Source organism: Rattus norvegicus, chromosome 15 (genome assembly GCF_021556685.1).
Source record: "Rattus norvegicus strain SHRSP/BbbUtx chromosome 15, alternate assembly SHRSP_T2T, whole genome shotgun sequence".
NCBI lineage: Eukaryota > Metazoa > Chordata > Mammalia > Rodentia > Muridae > Rattus > Rattus norvegicus.
In genome coordinates, this window is record NC_141548.1 from 6,326,663 (window position 1) to 6,344,744 (window position 18,082).

The following is an 18,082-nucleotide window of genomic DNA, read 5'->3' on the forward strand; positions in this document are numbered from 1 at the left end:
CCAGACCTTCCAGGGACCAAACCACTACCCAAAGACTACACATGGACTGACCCTGCATAGGTAGCAGTAAATAGCATTGTTGGGGCAACACTGGAAGGGGAAGCCTTTGGTACTACCAAGGTTGAACCCCCAGTGAAGGGAATTTTGGAGAGGGCAGTAATGAGGGTAGGGTGGGGAGGGTACACCCATTTAGAACGGGAAGAGGAGGGGTTAGGGGGCTGATGCACAGGAAACCGGGAAAAGGAATAACATTTGAAATGTAAATAAGAAATGCCCAATTTAATAAAAATGGGAGAAAAAGAACAACAACAAACAAACCAACAAAAACAATAGAGAAAATGTTCCAGGGGCAGTGCAGGGGAATAGTGGTGAACAATAAGGGGGATGTATAGGGGATACACATATGGGGAAGGGAGAGGAAAGGGAATGGGGGCTTAAGGAAGGAAACAAGGATGGGGAATAACGTTTGAAATGTAAGTAAAGAGATATATATATAATAAAAAATTTTAAAAATATCGTTTCTCCAAAATTGCTGGAATTCAATAAATCTGCAGTTATAACCGATGCTTTATTACAAGGAATGCAGAGGCATACAGCTCTGTGTGTCCTGATCGCTTTTTATATTCCCACACTGAATGGTTTTATTTCCTCTAATGTATTAGAGAAATACTTCTCTGTTTCTCCTTTGTCTGTCATTATAAAGGAAGCTAAATTTGTGAGCCCCAGGATAAAGCAAGGATATTTTTCATCATGAAGGTGGGTTCCACAGAGCATGACAAACTGTCTACATCAAGAGCACAGTTTCCTGTGCAGCTCTGGCTGGCTGTGAACTGATGGTGAAGCCTAAGCTGCATGAGACTTGCAGAAAACCACTGTTGCCTTACACTTGTGCTGTTACAGGAGGAAGAACCGCACACGCCTCAGGACGGTCTTGTGAGTGAGGGATTAAAGGTCACATTTTTATTTATAGACAAACATTAATTTATTTAAGAAAATTTTAAAGTGGGGAGTCAATGAGTTCAATGTATATAGCCTTAAGAATATAGCATATTAATTTAAAAACTAATGTTAACAAATAAATAACAAAACTTCAAATGTAAACAAATAAAACCAAATGCATAAAACAACCAAATTTCAAACTAAAAACTAAATATAACAAGTAAATTAGTCAGCATTCAATTCCTGCTGATTTTTCAACATATAACTCCAGCCTGTTGCTGGCCTTGCAAACACAGCAGAACGGCAGGTAAGATGGTAAAAATCTCTTCAAGAGGAATGTAGATGCCTCATTCGGTGTAGTTGGTTGTTGGTGGACAAGTCGTCAAAAGGTTAAACGTGAGGCATGTTCCATGCCACATCTCAAGTTCTTTCAAATTCAGCCCAGGATTGCTATGGTTACAAGGACTGAGATGCGGGAGGTGGTGTCAATCTTTGCACCCTCAGTGCTCCTGGTGGACAGTCCTGTCTCTGAGAGCTGTAGTCCTGGTCTGGGCCCTGGGAAAGCTTCTGCTGCAGTTTTCAGACCTAGGGGTGGAAAAGGCCTGGTGAGGACCTGCCATGCCACTTATCCCATACACAGCAGCACAATTCAGCAGGACAATGCAGAATAATCTTTCATCTGAGGTCATTCACTCATGCCCAAGAGAGAAGGGTAAGAGATCCCACAGGCCTGCATATTTTCTCAGCTTTTCAAAATGCTAAAAATCGAACAGTGAAAAGCAGATAATTCCAATCGTACATATATATTATATTTTAATATCATGTTACAATGTCTAAATGTCATTTGAGGAGAGATATGAACAACCTAGAAAACAATAGGAAGGCCTTGGAAGCTTGGCCATGTCTGCAATGAAGACTATTATTATTCCTCCAGTGCAGGAATATGCCTGGGGTCCACCTGACAACCTCAATGTCTGCAAAGACCCAGAGAAACAATATCTCAAGAAGTACATGCACACTGAAGTGATATTATATTTGGCAAGAATATGGTGCATGGAAATCTTGCCAAGACTAAGCATTGAACTCTAAAGGAGATTCTCATGCAGAAAATAAACTGTACCACTCCTCTGTTTATGGGTATCGTAAAACTATTTATGGGGAGACTTAAAGGCACTGGGCTCAGATAATAAAAGAGAGCTCAGACTGGAGGGATCAGTACACAGTAGCCAGAATCTCTATGGATCACATACACTTCATGGACAGAATTTCTTTTAAATGCACAAGAATAATATTCTGAGCTGCTCCTAGCTGACAGATGCTGAGAACTATGGAGAAAGTCACACACCCAATAAGACAGTTTATAAGTACAGGGAATCTACTTGGGTCCTCTCATCCTGTGCTTTCAAACCATCTCAGTGACACCGAAATGATGCTGCATCTTCTCAGACAAGGCCTTTTGCTCAGTGACCAGTTTTTTCTGATTCAGGGGGTCCTGCAGACTTTCCTCCATTCTCTCCTCATCCTGGTCGTTAGAAGATTATATTGTCCATGGAGACAGGAATGTATACAGACACAGACAGACAGACACCCAGACATACACACTTTTGAAATCACCCAAATATATTTGTTCACACATACAAGTAGAGTATTTTGCAGAATGTGGTTAGTTTCCCAGTTAATGGTAATAGAAGAGATCACCCAGTCTACTATTGTGGCATAAGAAAAAAAAAAACCTGGAATGGGGTAAGTACACAGTGAGCATAGCCTAAAGACAGCTCAGCCAATAAAGTATATTCCCCTGAAAATCAGAAATTAGAAATGTGACATCTAGGCCTGTTAGCCAAGCCTGCTTAGCAAGTTCACAAGGCTGTGCACAGGAGGCTGATTTCAGGAAACAGAGCACTGGGGGGGGGGGGGGGCAGGTGAGCTTCTTCAGTCCTCTGCTCACTGTTTCCCAGTGCATGCAAAGTGAGCTGCATTTTCCAATATGAGGTCCCTTTACCATACAGTACCTGACAGGGGAGCCAAACTACCAGCACAAACAGCTAGGAAATCTCCATAACCACAATCCAAGGTAAAACTTGGACTGGGATGCTATCAGATATAATTCCAGTAAGAGAAGGCTAATTCAAAGCCAAATGCTGGCAGGTATAATCAAACTCAGCCGCAGTCCATGGAAGGGCTGGACAACATTGTACCTTTTCACTTTCTGACTGATGGACATCTGGGTAATTTTGCTTCATGGCTGCTCTGAGGTGAACCACTACAACACTAATGTACCACAGTTTCTCTGCTCACACCTACTTCTTGTTCTGGAATCGCTGTGTCAAAAGGTTGTACTTTCACAAGAGTTGTACATGGCTTCTCACAGGGCTACCCATTTGACACCTCCAGCAATGTCTGAGGGTCATCACTGTTCTAAACCCTCCTTACAGATGATTTTCACTCACATCAAATGATTTTGAATAACAATGGTTAAGAGTGCCACAACACAACACAGGGTGAGTGCTGTGGACTATTTTGAGCCTAAGTTTCTGTCTGAGGCAAAGATGTGATTCCACCTCAGCATAACTCCTGGACATCTTCTGCTTGCAGATTCAACTCTAAGCAAATTAATCTTTCAATTAACAAATTCCAGGCCAAACTCCAAAGCCAAGGTATATTCAACCAATTAGGCCAATCTGGAAAGAAAGTGGTGGCAGGTAATGATTAACATAACCAGGATGCTGAGAAGACACAACAAGCCACATGACCTTCCAGTGTTACTATACACCGAGAGCAAAGAAGGCAGAAGAGCCCTGAGTCAGCAGTTTCTATACTGAGGTATATAGATTTCACACGGCAGCCTCTCCTCACATCCCTGTACCCTATTCCTGAGTTTTTCTCCAAGTAATGTCAATGTTGATGAATAGTTTTCCCAGTGTAAATAATTTCAATAGTGATCAAGACCCCATTAAGAACAGTTTAAAACTAATTGGAAAAATTGTGTTTCCTCTTCTTTCTCTCTCCCTCCCTCTCTCTCTCTCACTCTCTCTCTCTCTCTCTCTCTCTCTCTATATATATATATATATATATATATATATATATATATTGTTGAATAGAGATGAGGCAAAGGAAATGTTTCAAGTGAGAGCTTAGACATTGCTATCCATCCCTTATGGAGTAAACCTGTGTAGGGAATGCACTTCTTCGGCACACTAGGTTGGGAGAGTTGGAGAAAAATTTCCCTTTAATCCTCACATATCTCACACAAACCCTCACCCTGAGAGAAGTCTTTCTTACATCCCTGTTCATCCAGTCAGCTCCAGGACATAAGCCACAGGAAAGAACACTAAAACACTGACATAAAACAGGACGGACAAACTGCTTCTCAAGCTCTGTCACTGTAAACCACGATTTGGACAGGCAGAAGGGAAGATTTTCAATGTACGGGGAAAAGGAGAGAAAGTCCAGAAGCCCCATCATAATTGACAATGAGAGCCATCTTTTGGCAATTGAACTGAACTCTAATCAGTTCTGTGCACTACAAAGATGGCTACCTCATGGCATGTAAGTGTGCAGTGTGTGATCAACAGATCCCCCTTAAGGAAATGCATTTTCTAGTTGAGCAGGAGGATTTGGTTGTCAATCCTCCAGTTTCTTGCATGAAGCTAACATCACAGAAAGTTTTGTAAATGTTCAAAGAGATGAACAACTGGATGAGACCTAGGAGAGTGTCTGGATAAGGTGGAGAAAGGTTAAACTGGTTTGACTTGGTTTATGCTTAGATATCAGGAAAACCTGCCCTTGATGCGTCATTCATCCTACCTGAGGCTGCTTTTTACACGGATTTTCATACTGGCTTCCCCACAGATCCTTGTTGTTTCCTTAATGGACTCTTCCAGTGCAATCTGTTCCCATAGAAGCTCCCTGTTCTCATGCCGTGCTCTCTGGGCATTGTTCTTCAGCTCAAACAACTCAGTTAGGAGGGGGCAGAAGCTGCGGCTGAGACACAAAGAAAAAATGGTGACTCCCAGCCAGTCTCCAACTTCCTCCCACTTCTCCAAGTCCATTGCTCCTTCTAGGGTCCTGATCGGAAGAGAGCCCCAGATTATAGTCCAAGTCCAGAGTAGCCATGGAGCATGACCTAGAGTCAGGTCAAATGGAGAAAAGAGCAACATTCCAGAAGACTCAGGGCACTACTCAAAAACCTGACACCATTGATTCAAGTTTTTCCCAGAAGAGGACTTAATCCCCATGTGTGCTTATTTGTCCATTTTATTAGAATGTCGCTTGGAGGCCAATCTTTCTGTGTCCTGTGTGTCCTAGAGCCTTCCTTAGACACAGGCTTCCTGGTCTGCTTCAAACACTATAAAGCCTGATCCTCACTTTACTTCAAACATAAGAATGGGCTGACACATGCTGTGCCTTGTGCTGGGGTCACAGCCTTGTAAGTTACTCACCAGTACCAGTCATTTTCCAGTGTGAGGTGTGTACATTTGACCAAAGCTCTATTGACCTGCTCGCTCATTTTCTTCATGTCGGTCATCACTTCCTCGTGCTGCTTCGTGAGCATCTCGGACTCAAAGTTGTTCCTGTGGTAAGGCATGGTCCAAGGATGAAATAACATTATGAATGAAGGATTCAAGAATTACATGAATTCAGACTGAATCCTGAACTACCCCAGCCTAGGACATGCCACATCTTGATCCTTGGTATTGCGTCCATTTGCTATTTATAAGTTTATTATTATGGACACAGGGACAGCAGTGCCAGCAAACAAAAGGAGGGAGCTGATTTGCTTGAGCTCCCTGAGGGAGTTTGAAGGAATTGACTAGCTTGCCAAGAACATTCGAGGACCCTGTGCCACGATCCAGGCTCCAACTTAAACCCATGAAGACTATTCTCCTGTTCTTAGGTAACAATTCTCAATCATAGAATCTATTGCTACATGAAAACCCAAAGGAACATGAACAGTATTTACAGGGAAAAGAATTTATAACACGCACCAGGAGATTCCCATGTGCATCCACCTGAGCAGATGTGAAATGTTCTACTGCTCACAGTGAGGCTCTCACCCTCATCATTATCATGCCATGGAAATTGACACAGGATAATTCTCAGGACAAATCAGAACATAGAATACCCAGATCTTAAGTGATACACAAAAACACACTCACACATGCATACACACACACATACTCACACAAAACACATTCTCTCTCTCTCTCTCTCTCTCTCTCTCTCTCTCTCTCTCTCTCTCTCTTTCTCTCTCTCTCTCAAATACAATTAGAATGCCAATTAAATACAAGGCTGTGGCATTATCTCCAAATACAGTGAATATAATCAGAGAACACCAATGATCCCCTGTTGTCATTCCTGTCACACACTATGCGGCAACAAGTGGGATTAGGCCCCTCCAGCTCTTCACAGGACCTACTGAACCCAAAGCACCTCCACGTCAATTACAACAATGATTGGTCATAATCAGAGCACCTAGAAATTCCCACAAGCCAACACCTGTCCAGGCTTCTTAAACCACACACCTAGAGCTCACACACTAGTACACTCACTCCCAGACTGTGATTCAGGCCACAGGCTATTATTTACGTTTGTAAAAATAGCCTGTGCCACCATCTCTTTCCCATCTGGACTTCACATTCTGATGCAATCAGGAAAGTGATTTTGACCATGAGGACACCCTGGAGTTGTAGCCTACTGTGATGTGAGGAAATGTGGATTTAACAGAAGTTGCATTGTGACTACCTGTCATTTAAATTCTTTCCCGGGTAATCTGCCAGGATTCTCCTGAGTTCATCTCTCTCCTTCTGCATCTTCTGGAGAGCAATTTTGATGTTCTCCAGACGCTTCATTCTCTCCTCCTCAACAGGTGTCATGGAGGGTTGGGATGATGCCTTCTGATCAGACTCTGTAGGTAGATAAACACCAGTGAACAGGCATATATGTGGACACAGTGTCAAGGAAAACTATGCTTAGTCTAAAACAGAAGTCTGAGGATGAACAGTTCTACAGATACAGTGAATCCCTGACAGAGCAAGAAAGCTATCTTTAAGCTGAACTCAGCTAGGTCCCTGTTCCCCACCATCATCGCCATAGGATGACATATGCCATCATAGATATAGACCATACCTCCTAAAGCCATTCCTCTGGCACTGAAATTCTAAAGCTGGCCTAAACAAGAAGAATTGGAGGACGTTCTCAGCTAATGTCTGATGTGAGGCAGGTAAGTCCTTGAGTTCAAACTGCTTAACATCTTGAATCCCTAATCATGTGTGTTCAAGGACAAAGTAACTGAGACCTTGATATATGACCAGGAGAGTATCCCTCTTGGCATCAATTACCCAAGTAATCTACAGGACACTGCTGAGAATGAAGTGTTTCAACAGCCGATCCTGTTATTCTTTGTTATTCTTATAAAGGCTCATCCTGGTATTCTTTGACACTTCCCATGGCGTTAAAGAGATCCAAGGAAAGCCCCTTGACATATAACAGTTCTTGGTTTTCTGTCAAACTAATGATCAGAAATTGTTGAATCTGGGTCAGCCATTTAGGAAGACTGAGGCTCTAAATCATACGTCCTACTCCTGGAAGGACCAGCTCAAGCCAACCTCCTCCAGGAATCCCCCTTGCCCTGCCCAGTACTCACTTGACCTCCTCAAGGACCTTTCCATTCGTCTTCTTCTCCAACGTGATGGAGGGCTGGCCTCCCTCTGCCTTGGTCTGGTGCCTGTATGGATATGATTGTCCCTCCGAAAGAGACTGAGGATCCTGGAGAACATGCCTCCTGGGGAACACATTAGGAAAAGAAGGGAAATCGCTCAGGCAGTTGGTGTCACCACAACACTGGTGACATCACAGAACATTCTAGTGTCTCCTGGATACAAGAGAATTTCCAGGGAAGACACTACCGGTGATGTCAGTGGGAAATGCCATAGCTTACTTGCTAACTACCTCTACCAGACTGACCAGGTTCTGCAGTGGCTTTTCCAGAGACTCACTTTTGAGCCAGGAACACCCATTCGCTCACTCTCCTTCCAGAGCTTCAGAGTTCTCACTGCTTCATTACAACTCAGTTGCTGAGGAGAGGGAGAGTTGTATCAGGCCTTGAAATGGATAGAACATCTTTGTTAACAGCCAAAGATCTAAAGACCGTGGATGATGGATATTCTTCTTCCTGAAATGTATAAACCCCAGGGTCCATGCATGTGACAAATAGTCCAATTCCCACAATTTTTACTGTTCTCCAGAGGCCAATATTTTTTTCCTACACCTTTAAATGTATGCAAGCTGGAGTATGTTGTTTCATGGAGTGTACCTTGAGAGGGGGCATGGTTTCAATATATTCACCCATGTTTTTTCCTGAAATCTCTGTCTTACCATCCCATTTTGTGCAATGGAAACTCCCTTTTCCTGGCAAAATGCTTCTCAGGTATAGGGCAAACATCAAATTGTAATCTTTCTGTCCATTCTTAAAGTTAAAATCCCCAAAAGTGAGGGAACTGAGACCCAAGCCAGAGCCATGGAGGGGCAAAATGCAGAGGTGCTGCTGGCCAAGGAAGAGCAGGAGGAAGTAGAGAAGCTTTAGCACAGCATGGTGCACAGGGAGCTAGAACTGGAGTTCGACCTGGGCAACCTGCTGGCTTCACTCAAGAGGACCTACAGGGTGCTTAACCATCATTTATAACTCGGTATCTGGTGCCCTCCTCTGGCCACCGAGGGAACTGCATTCAGAGCAACCACAGACAAAAGTCAGCCAAAGAACAATTCACCAAAATAAATAAAAATGAATACATTTTTCTTTCGAAAAGCCATACACATGTATGGTCAAGTCAAACAAAACCCAAGGAAACACAAGAAATGAAATATTTCACAACAACCCAAGAGTGCAAGAAACAGCATAAAAACAATCTCTTAAACCTATAATCATTCTATATGTATTTCTTGAAATAGCAGTTGGAGGAAGCAGGCTGTCATGCTCTTATAAGTTCCATAGCCCCATTAACCCTTGTCACAGTCTCCACCTGTTTGACTTTTTCTTAAGCACAAATATGTACGAGTTAGAATCCCGAGTCTGTCTGTGATCAGACTGTAAACTGTAGTCAATGTAACACTGGCAATCATTAGCCACAATCTTCAAGTTTCCCTCCTAACCCCAGAGCACAAGCATAACTTTGGAAAGCAAAACTCACCCTCCACCAAACTATCTATCCTCCAAAATCCAGTCTCTCCAAAACACCAAGTCCATTCCTCATGCTATAAAGTATGGCAGCCAAGCCTTGCATATGAAGGAACGATGGTGCAGGCTCTAATACCTCAGCAAAGAGACATTTCCCTAAATTCTTTTAAAGTCCGGTTTCCATGATAAGAGTTATATTAAAATATTATCCCAATCTAGACCTGTTTCCCTGGCTTGGCTCATGCCACATGTTGTCTACAATGACTCCAGTTTTAAGCCAACTTTCTGTTACCAATGTTAAAAATTTTAACCATACCCAATAACTTAAAAGCCAGTGACCTGGGGTTGGGGATTTAACTCAGTGGTAGAGCTCTTGCCTAGGTAGCGCAAGGCCCTGGGTTTGGTCCCCAGCTCAGAAAAAAAGAACCAAAAAAAAAAAAAAAGCCAGTAACCTATAGCCAAGACATGTAGAGCGTATTATACATTTAAAACCAAACAGAAAAAAATGAAGTGATTATACATATCTTTAGTATTTAGATCAAATACCATTTTTACTTTTTGTAGCTATCATTTTAAATGAAGCACCTTGTTACCTGTTGAATCCAATAATCACAGTCACAGATTTCTCTAAGAGAAACAGACACCAGCTCCCTTACCATAGTAGCTTTGAAGCTACTTGCACCTTTAAGACCAGCTAGTGTACACATTTAGCCAGCCCCCAGTTATCTAGGATGCAGGGCTCCAAAGGTCAATTGAAACTGTTTTTATTTATTTGTTCTTTTCTTGAAAGGACTTAAAACTAAATCAAGGGGGGAATCAACCAGCATTTAAAGTTTTCACCATTTTTTCTTTTAAGCATGAAACACAAAACATTCAAGCAACGAGAAGCAAAACCCAGACATAAATTGACATCCGTGGACAGCTTGGTGCAACAAGGACAGACAATACACATAGAGGGAAGGAGCTAGATGGTGTCCCACCAAAAGGACCCAGATATTCTTCTTAACGGACCCAGAACCAGAAATAAGCACTTCTCTAATAGGAGTCAGCAAGGAGGCAGGATGTCCCTAGGAGAGCTCTTAAAAAGCTTAATCTCATTTTCCTTCTTTTGCCAAAGCATCTGTGGAGAGTCTGGGAGGACTGTTTTTCTCAAACCATTTTCTCTCTTGTCTAGGGTGTAAACTGTCTCTAATCAGGGTCCAAAGACTAAAAGCATCTATGAGAATTGACTTTGCTTCTCTAGATTTTAGCATAAATCTAAAAGAACACGTACACAAAAACATTTTACCATTATTACCTGGTCCCTTTTTACAAGGTTTATTCACCACTATCCCAAATCTTTATTTTCTTTTGCATGTGCTTTCAATTCCCACGGTCCTTCTGTATCCTGCTTACTGGGACCTTTCCTGGCCCATTTTCCCCAATGTGTCCCTCCTTCACTGGCCGGCTTCCTGGGACCATCTCATCAGGTTGTCCTCTCTTTCCCGATCTTGGTGGGACCTCCATTTGATGATGCCTGTGTCATCAGGACACTGAGGACCGGGCATAGGCCTATAAGAGTTAAGAAGAAACACACACTTGGGTCATTCGTGTTAAAAGAATGCTCTCCGGGCTTTACTGAGATCTCCTTATATACCAGAGGCAAAAGCCGTGGAAAAACAATAAAGCAGGTGAAAATCCCCAACCAGAAAAGTAAGAAAACAGGAGAAGTCTGCATCGTGGCAAGTCCTGGCCCCAACACAGGGGCATAAACAACTTCTTAACATCAATAAGCTGAAAGGCTCAGCAAGAGGAATGGGTGCCATGGAAGGTCCTGGCCCCAAATCAGGGTCCGAGAGCAGCTGCCAAGAGTGTAAACAACTTTTGGCCACAGCAGGCTGAAAGGCACAGCGAGGGGGAAGGGAAACACTCCAAGGTAGGGCCCAACAGGCTAATATAAAAATGTATTTGAAAAACTAAAACACTATATATCAAGAAAAATAATTAAAATGTGCTACATATCTAAGCACAACATTCATAATAGAAAAAACTCAAATGACTGAGAAATTCATAAGAAATATTCATCATTCTTGTATATCACACAAATGCAAATCAAAATTACTCTGAGATCACTTTTCATATTAGTCAGTATGACTAAGGTTAATAACACGTGTGACAACTCAAGCTGACTGGGTTATGGAGCAAGGTGAACATTCATACTCTCCTGGTGGAAAGGCAAACTTCTACAGCAACTTCAGAGATCAGTATGATGGTTCTTCAGGAAGGTGAAAATTGTTGTACCTTAAGATACAACTCCAGGTCTCATGTCCAGATGTTGGTTCATCCTAGAATAGAGACCTTGGCTCACCCATGTTCACTGAAGCTCGTTTATAATACTTAGGATTTGGAAATATTTAAGTTGTCCCTTAACGGACGAATGCATAAAGAAAATGTGGTGCATTTACAGACTGCATTTCTGCTTAACAATTACAAAAGGCAAAAAGGAAGCATGCAATATGCAGGACAATGAATGGATCTAGTAAAAGTCATTCTGGATGCGGTAATCCAGGCTGAAAAAGACAAATGGGATACATATTCACCTAAATATGGATGTTAGCTGTTGATTCTTCAATCTGTGTAACTGTATGATCAGTTTAGTGTAAGGGTCTAGGGACGTGGGCCAGACTGTCCTCATTTAGGGAAGTACAAGTTCACTCATGGATTGCTGAGGGACACTATCAGGGATAGGAATGTGAAATGTGAAGAGACAGGGAGAGGGCAGCAATGGAGGGAACATAGAGAGGGACAGCTAAAATGAGGCACTGTATCAAAGCCTAAGAGAGTAGAAACCCTAATTGCTTTTTAAATTGTTTTATAAAGGTAACTAATGCAAGGAGAGAAGTTAAAATGGTGACTGGGTTCATCTATGTGAAATTTCAATAATAAGTAAGTCACAACAATTATGGAGTTTGACTTTCAATGAACCTGTTACAGATAATGAATATCTAGTCCTTTTGGAGACATCTGTCACCATCTATTATACACTAGTCATTTTATTTGTTTACATTTCAAATGTCATCCCCATCATTGATCTCTCCACTTTGAACCCCCATACCCTCCCAGTCCTCTTTGTTTCTAAGAGGGCACTCCTCCATCTACCCACCCACTTCCACTTCACCCCTCTAGCATCCCCCTTCTCTGGGACATCAAGTTTCTAGAGGGCCAATTGCCTCCCTTCCCAGAGATGTCAGATGAGCCAGTTGTTGCTACACGTGCTCTACACTTTATGTATCAGGAGCCATGGCCAGGACCATATATCCTCTTTAGTTGGTAGTTTAGTCCCGAGGAACTCTGAAGGCTCCAGTTAATTGATATTGTTGTTCTTCATATTGTGTTCCAATCCCCTTCATCTCCTCCAGGCTTTTCCCTAACTCTTTCATTGTGGTCCCCAGGCTTAGTCCAATGGTTGGCTCTGAATATCTGCATCTATGTCTTGAACAGAGGCACATGAGAGGCTAGAAGGAAGCCTCGGACTCCAAAAAAAGGTAATAGGATGTAATTCTGTATTTGCCCAGAAGATGGCGCATAGGATCGTATTCACACACACTTGTTTCTCACTAACCTCTTAGTTCTGTCCAGCATGTCAGGTAAGGTCCGCAATGTGCTCTGTGACTGAAGATCCTTCTGCTTGCTGGAACTCGATCCGCTGCGTGGAATACTCTCGACCGGCGATGGGCGTCTGGGTCGGTGGACACAATGACTCCAGGAACTGTGAATGAATGGACTGAGTTGAGCAGACATTGAATTCATCTGAGGGGTTGGCATCTCCAGAACCTGCAGCTTAGCATCCACGGATCCAGGAGAGCACAGTGTGCAGGGCTGAAGTCAGATTCTGTAATGGGGAGGAGGGAGAATCTAAGTTTTTGAAGTATTTGTTCTTTTTGAAAGCACAAAGTGGGAGATCAGTCAGTTTTCCTCTTTTTGCAACATCTTACTCTGAGCTGCAGGACATATCCTGGGGGATATTGCTTTCCAGACTCAATGGGCTTTTCACAAATTCCAGTTTCCTGAAACGGCATGGCCCTACTTTGGTGGACTGACTGGTAGGAAGTGGAAAGGTCCTCTGAGGGGCAGATGAGGATCATAATAGGAAAGGCCAAAAGAAGAGGAAAGACACAGTTATGAAAGGGCTGCTGGTGGGTACAAGGAAACAACAAGCACATTTCTCAAAGCCCTGTTTTACTATAGCACTGTGGGAAGCATAACCACAAGCTGACAGGAACAAATTGTTAAAATAAACAATGCATTCATTCCCATTCCCCAAACTTCTCCGTTTTTTCCACCAAGGTCAATAGAAGTTTAAGCCTCAGGTACACCTTCTCTTACGGTTCCATACCTCAGCAGGCTGAAAAATCTGCCAACAGGCCTTGACCTTCCTTGACTATCCCCAGCAGGCAGACCTTCTCTCTCTTTCTTTTCCTCTGTTTGAGAGCAGGAGCAAATGACTTTATACAGTGGGTGATTTCCATTATCAACAAACAGAAATTTTCCTAAGTCATTAAAGCTAGAAAGCCAGTCATTGATGGGCGGGTGCGGTAAGGTCATTCTAACTAAACTATCCCATGGAGAAAAGTAAAAGAGACAGCCACACCTGTGTTTAGGAAACAAGATGTCCACAGGAGATTTGAGTACGGGTGCTGAGTGGGAGGGAGGAGGTCATGAATCCAGCTGGAAAAGCCCACCCCACTTTTAGATGTGTTTTCAAAAGGCATGTATTAGAAATTTAACCACAATAAAAGTGTGTCAGCAAATGTGCTCTAATGATAGGTGATTATGTTTTGGGGGTCATATTGACACAGAAACTGGATTAGTGGTAATATCTTGGGAAGTAGCTTGTGTTACAAGGAGAACTTCAGTTATCCCTTGCCTAGGCCATCTACTCTCTTTTCTTCTCTTTTTCCTCTTTCACTCTTCTACCTGGGCTGATGTAGCAAAAGGCTCTTACCAGAGACAAGTCAAAGGAGAATTAAGGTGAAATCTTTAGCCTGTTTTCTTGGAGACACATTGGACTGGAAAGGCTGTGAGGGAACCAGGCGGGAGGAGACTGCAAAAGGCAGAATGAAGCAGTGACTGCACTGGTCGTGTTTCCCATTCTGTCACAGAAGCATCTGGACTTAAGAACTAATAACAAAAGGATGGAGAAATGGTTAGGACCTGGGTGCTAGATGCCAAGTGGCTGACATAAGAATTGTACACCTATTCACCTGGGACTTTCAGGACCTCAGTAGCAGCCCTTTACCAAACTGTCTCAGTGGGCTAAAGGCCCATGGAAAAGAAAACATTAATCCTGACCTTGGCCACAGCCAAAGCCTGACTTCTAAATTTTGACTGGCAAAACAAAGTTCTTCACAGTTTGTTGCAGATTCCCTCCGAAACTATCTCAGGGGCTTCTCTGTCCCCCAACCAGGGGCATTTTGACCACAGGGGTAGGAACTGGCTGCTGTGGGGATAGGATCAAAGGCACTCTCCATGTCAATGATGACTAACAGGGAAGGTTACTTAATGTTGGAGATCAACTCCTCTCTTGGAATAGGGCCAGCAGATATGGCAGGCTCCCTTAAAGAACTTCTCTTAATGAACACTCTCCTTCTGTGAGCAAGTGTTGAAGGTCTGGCCACTGAAGGCAGCAACTGGAATTATTATTTTTTTTCAGGGCCAAAAGTCTTATAAAACAACCACTAACTCTATACCTATCTTTTTGTTGTCAAAGCGTCAACCCCAGCCGGCCTCATCACCTTGAAACTCCTCTTACGCTGACTTGGCCTGAGCTGCGCCACTGCCCACGTGCAGCCTGCAGCTTGCTAGCAGGCCTGCATGCTTGTCACCCTCAGCCCCTATATTTTTCTACTCTGTGCTGTCCCTTCCTTAGAAGCTGTGAATGTTTAAGCAACAGGGAGAATTTTTCTTCAGGATCTAAGGTAAAGCTTTCAGGCTCTTGTTAATACCTGCTTCAGACAGGGTCACTCACTAACCTGGAGTTCTTCATACACAACTGTTAACAGCAGCTAGACTGGACAAGGGGAGCAAAGGGAGGGGCATCTCTCCTTGGGGAGGAGGCTCAAGAGAGAAAGATAAAACTCCCCGGCAGAAAACAATTTTTCTCAAGCAAATTATTTTTAACTTTTAACTTTTAAGTTAAGCACCAAGAGGACCAAGTAAAACTCCTTGACAAACAAAGCAAATAGTTTCATGATTTTAAACACAGTCGTCTGTCCAAAGTCCAAAAACGAAACAAAAGCCAAAAAGACACTGGACAATACCACAGAAAACAGCCCAGACAAACAAGACCAAGACAAAGAATCCTATAACCAATTTCCACAGGTGTTCAAAGAAAATTAGGACACAAAGAAGACAAACAATTTCAACAGTCAGACAGACAGACGCACCACGCGGCTTCGGTGTCAAACTGAAACCAAAAAATTCAGACAGAGGCGACGAGGGTCTGAATCCTTCAGTGGATCCGACTCTCTCCTCTCTCCTCCAACCCAAAACCATGTATCCTTCCGATACAGACTGAGCCCCCCCAAAAAACTGGGCTCCAAACACCCTTGGAACGTCTTCCAGGGCTGCGGGGGAGAAGTCCGAGCTCATCAGCTCCTTCTCTGGCCCGCCCAAATACAAACGGTTTAGACCCAAGCCAAGTAACTAAGCATTTACAGAACAAGTCACAAAGCAAGACAAGACAGGACAAGACAAATGCTGGCCAGCTTACCTCCCGGTGGGTGGTCGGTGGTCTCTAGGCAGAGGATCTCCGATCCCGGACGAGCCCCCATATGTAAGACTCTCAGAGAGAATCTTCCCTCAGGAGGGAGATCCTCAAGCCCAATGACCAGACCGAGTCCACAGGCTGTAATCTGTAAGAGGATTTTTATTGATCAGGATACACAGGTATCTGTGGGCGTCCCAGTCAATTCGGAAGACTGGCGCGCCTAGCAGAACCAGGGACGGGTTTTTATAGTGTATTGGGAGCAGAAGCAGGCTTATAGAAGCAGATGTATGGTTACAGGGATGTGATTGGTGGAGTAAATGAGGCATACGTGTATGTTATCTATTTTGGCTATAATCATAACAGTGAGTTAGCAAAAAGTACAGGGTGGTCAGGGCTTCTGGGGGCTCAGGGACTGTCTTTTTTTCTTGTCAGGTGGCCCATGGAGCAATGTCCATAATTTAGTCTGGTTTCTGCATTTTGTTATCTTTTCTGGTCTGTTTCGTCTAAATCATGGGTCAGCTTGTCTCACATATCTAAAAACTTATTTTTTACTTTTATAGTTGAGGGCCTTGGGCTTGTACAATTCCCTTTTTGGGAGGGGGTCTTTCAATACGATCTAAATCAGAGTAAGAGTGAGGACATTCAGGCATTTCATTCACACACTTAGATGCAGCAAGTGTGACCAGGTCCTTCCAGCTGTTGAAAAAAATCCAATCCAACTCCAAGGAGCTCAGGGTCAAGTACAAGAGAGGTTGACCCTAAACACACAGCACCTAGCTTCTCTCACAGGCCAGCACCTGCCAAGGCTCCTTAAAGTCCAGGATGAGAGGTGAAACACTTTCTTAATGTGAGGAAATCTTGGCTTAGCAGAGAGAGCACAAGACAGTCAGTAGGTTACAGGGCATAATGACTACCTGTAGTTCAAACCATCATTGACATAAAGGTCCAGGATTTGAGAAAGTTCATCCCGCTCGATTTTACACTTCTGGATTTCAGATTGTAGTTCCTCCAATTTCTTTATACGCTTTTCATGGTTACTGATGAAATTTTCTGATGATGCCTTCCGAATAAACCCTGTAGATAGATAAACACAAGTGAATGTACATATTGGATAGCCCATGGGTAGAAAAGACCATTCTGAGTCTCAAAATGGAGGTTGAGGAAGAGGAAAGGCTGGAGACTTGTTGAATCCCTGAAAGAGAAGAAAAGCTATCTCTAATGTGGACTCTTAAGCTATTTCCCTCTTCCCAACCTCCATTGCCATACATAAGCCTCACTCACTATTACATGATCCCTCATCGTGAAAGACAGAATCTACCTCTGACATAAAGATTTGGGACATTGTCAGCAGATATCAGATGTGGAGCAGGTCAATCCTGGAGTTCATAGCACCATCAAACCCTAATCGTGTGTTCAAGCTTAAAGTGTCTGAGACCTCAATTCATGACTAGGGGGTTCATCCTTCCTTGTTGTTGTCACCACAGACTTAGTAACCTACAGGAATCTAGAGGATGAAGTGCTTCAGCACCCAACCATGAATGGCCACATTGTTATCCTCATAGGGCTTCCTCCTGGCATTCCTTGGCAGTAGAAATTAAAAAGCTCATAGAAAAGAAACTGCAGGCCTGCCAATTCCTGGCTCTCTGTCAAATTAATCATCAGGACTCTTAACTCTTGGTCTGCAATTGACAAATTCCAAGGCTCCTGCCTGTAAGGCCAACTCCTGAAAGGCTCAGCTCAAACCTGCCTCCTGGAGGAAGTTCCCCAACTCTACCTAGTACTCACTGTGCCTTCCCCAGAATGATTTCATTCTTCCGTACTTACAGGACAGAAGGCCAGTTTTCTTCTGCCTCGTTCTGGTCTCTCCTTGGTCTCCCCTCTCCTTCTGAACTAGCTTGAGCAGCTGGTGAAACATGCCTGTTTGTGAACCCAAAAGGCACTGAAAGAATTCCACAGGCAGTTGGTGTCACCACAACACTGGTGACGTCACAGAAGATTCTAGTGCTCTCTTAGATACAAGAGATTGTCCAAGGAAGAGATTACTGATGATGTCACTGGGAAGTTCTATGGCCTCCCTGCTACCCAGCTCTCCCCAAAGCAACCAATTTCTATGGGGCCCTTTTCTGCAGCCTCTCCTGTGACCCAGGGAATATCCTTTGGCAACTTCTCCTCCAAAGTTAGATATTTCTCTCTGCTTCATCGGATGTCATCAATGCTTT

The 18,082-nt window shown here is 43.3% G+C and overlaps 1 protein-coding gene across 10 annotated transcripts; it reads right to left on the reverse strand.

Moving 5' to 3' along the window:
- Positions 1 to 928: 928 nt before the first annotated feature.
- On the reverse strand, positions 929 to 17,804 carry LOC120096905 (uncharacterized). Of its 10 annotated transcripts, XM_087586990.1 has the most exons (12): positions 17,688 to 17,804; positions 16,778 to 16,937; positions 14,100 to 14,275; positions 12,717 to 12,863; positions 11,396 to 11,439; positions 10,413 to 10,666; positions 7,938 to 8,113; positions 7,586 to 7,723; positions 6,685 to 6,847; positions 5,382 to 5,513; positions 4,747 to 4,923; positions 937 to 1,524 (listed from the first exon to the last, which is right to left on the reverse strand). In XM_087586990.1, the coding sequence occupies exons 8-12, from the start codon at positions 7,716 to 7,718 to the stop codon at positions 1,440 to 1,442; spliced, it is 690 nt and encodes a 229-aa protein (XP_087443116.1). In that variant the 5' UTR covers positions 7,719 to 7,723; positions 7,938 to 8,113; positions 10,413 to 10,666; positions 11,396 to 11,439; positions 12,717 to 12,863; positions 14,100 to 14,275; positions 16,778 to 16,937; positions 17,688 to 17,804; the 3' UTR covers positions 937 to 1,439. The 10 variants fall into 10 exon arrangements, 7 of the variants coding, with proteins under 7 accessions (XP_087443119.1, XP_087443120.1, XP_087443116.1 ...); XM_087586992.1 differs by lacking the exon at positions 11,396 to 11,439 and having other exon boundaries at positions 17,688 to 17,788; XM_087586993.1 differs by lacking the exons at positions 11,396 to 11,439; positions 14,100 to 14,275; positions 16,778 to 16,937; positions 17,688 to 17,804 and adding an exon at positions 13,491 to 13,577 and having other exon boundaries at positions 929 to 1,524; positions 7,938 to 8,015; positions 12,717 to 12,986.
- Between the last annotated feature and the right edge of the window lie 278 nt (positions 17,805 to 18,082).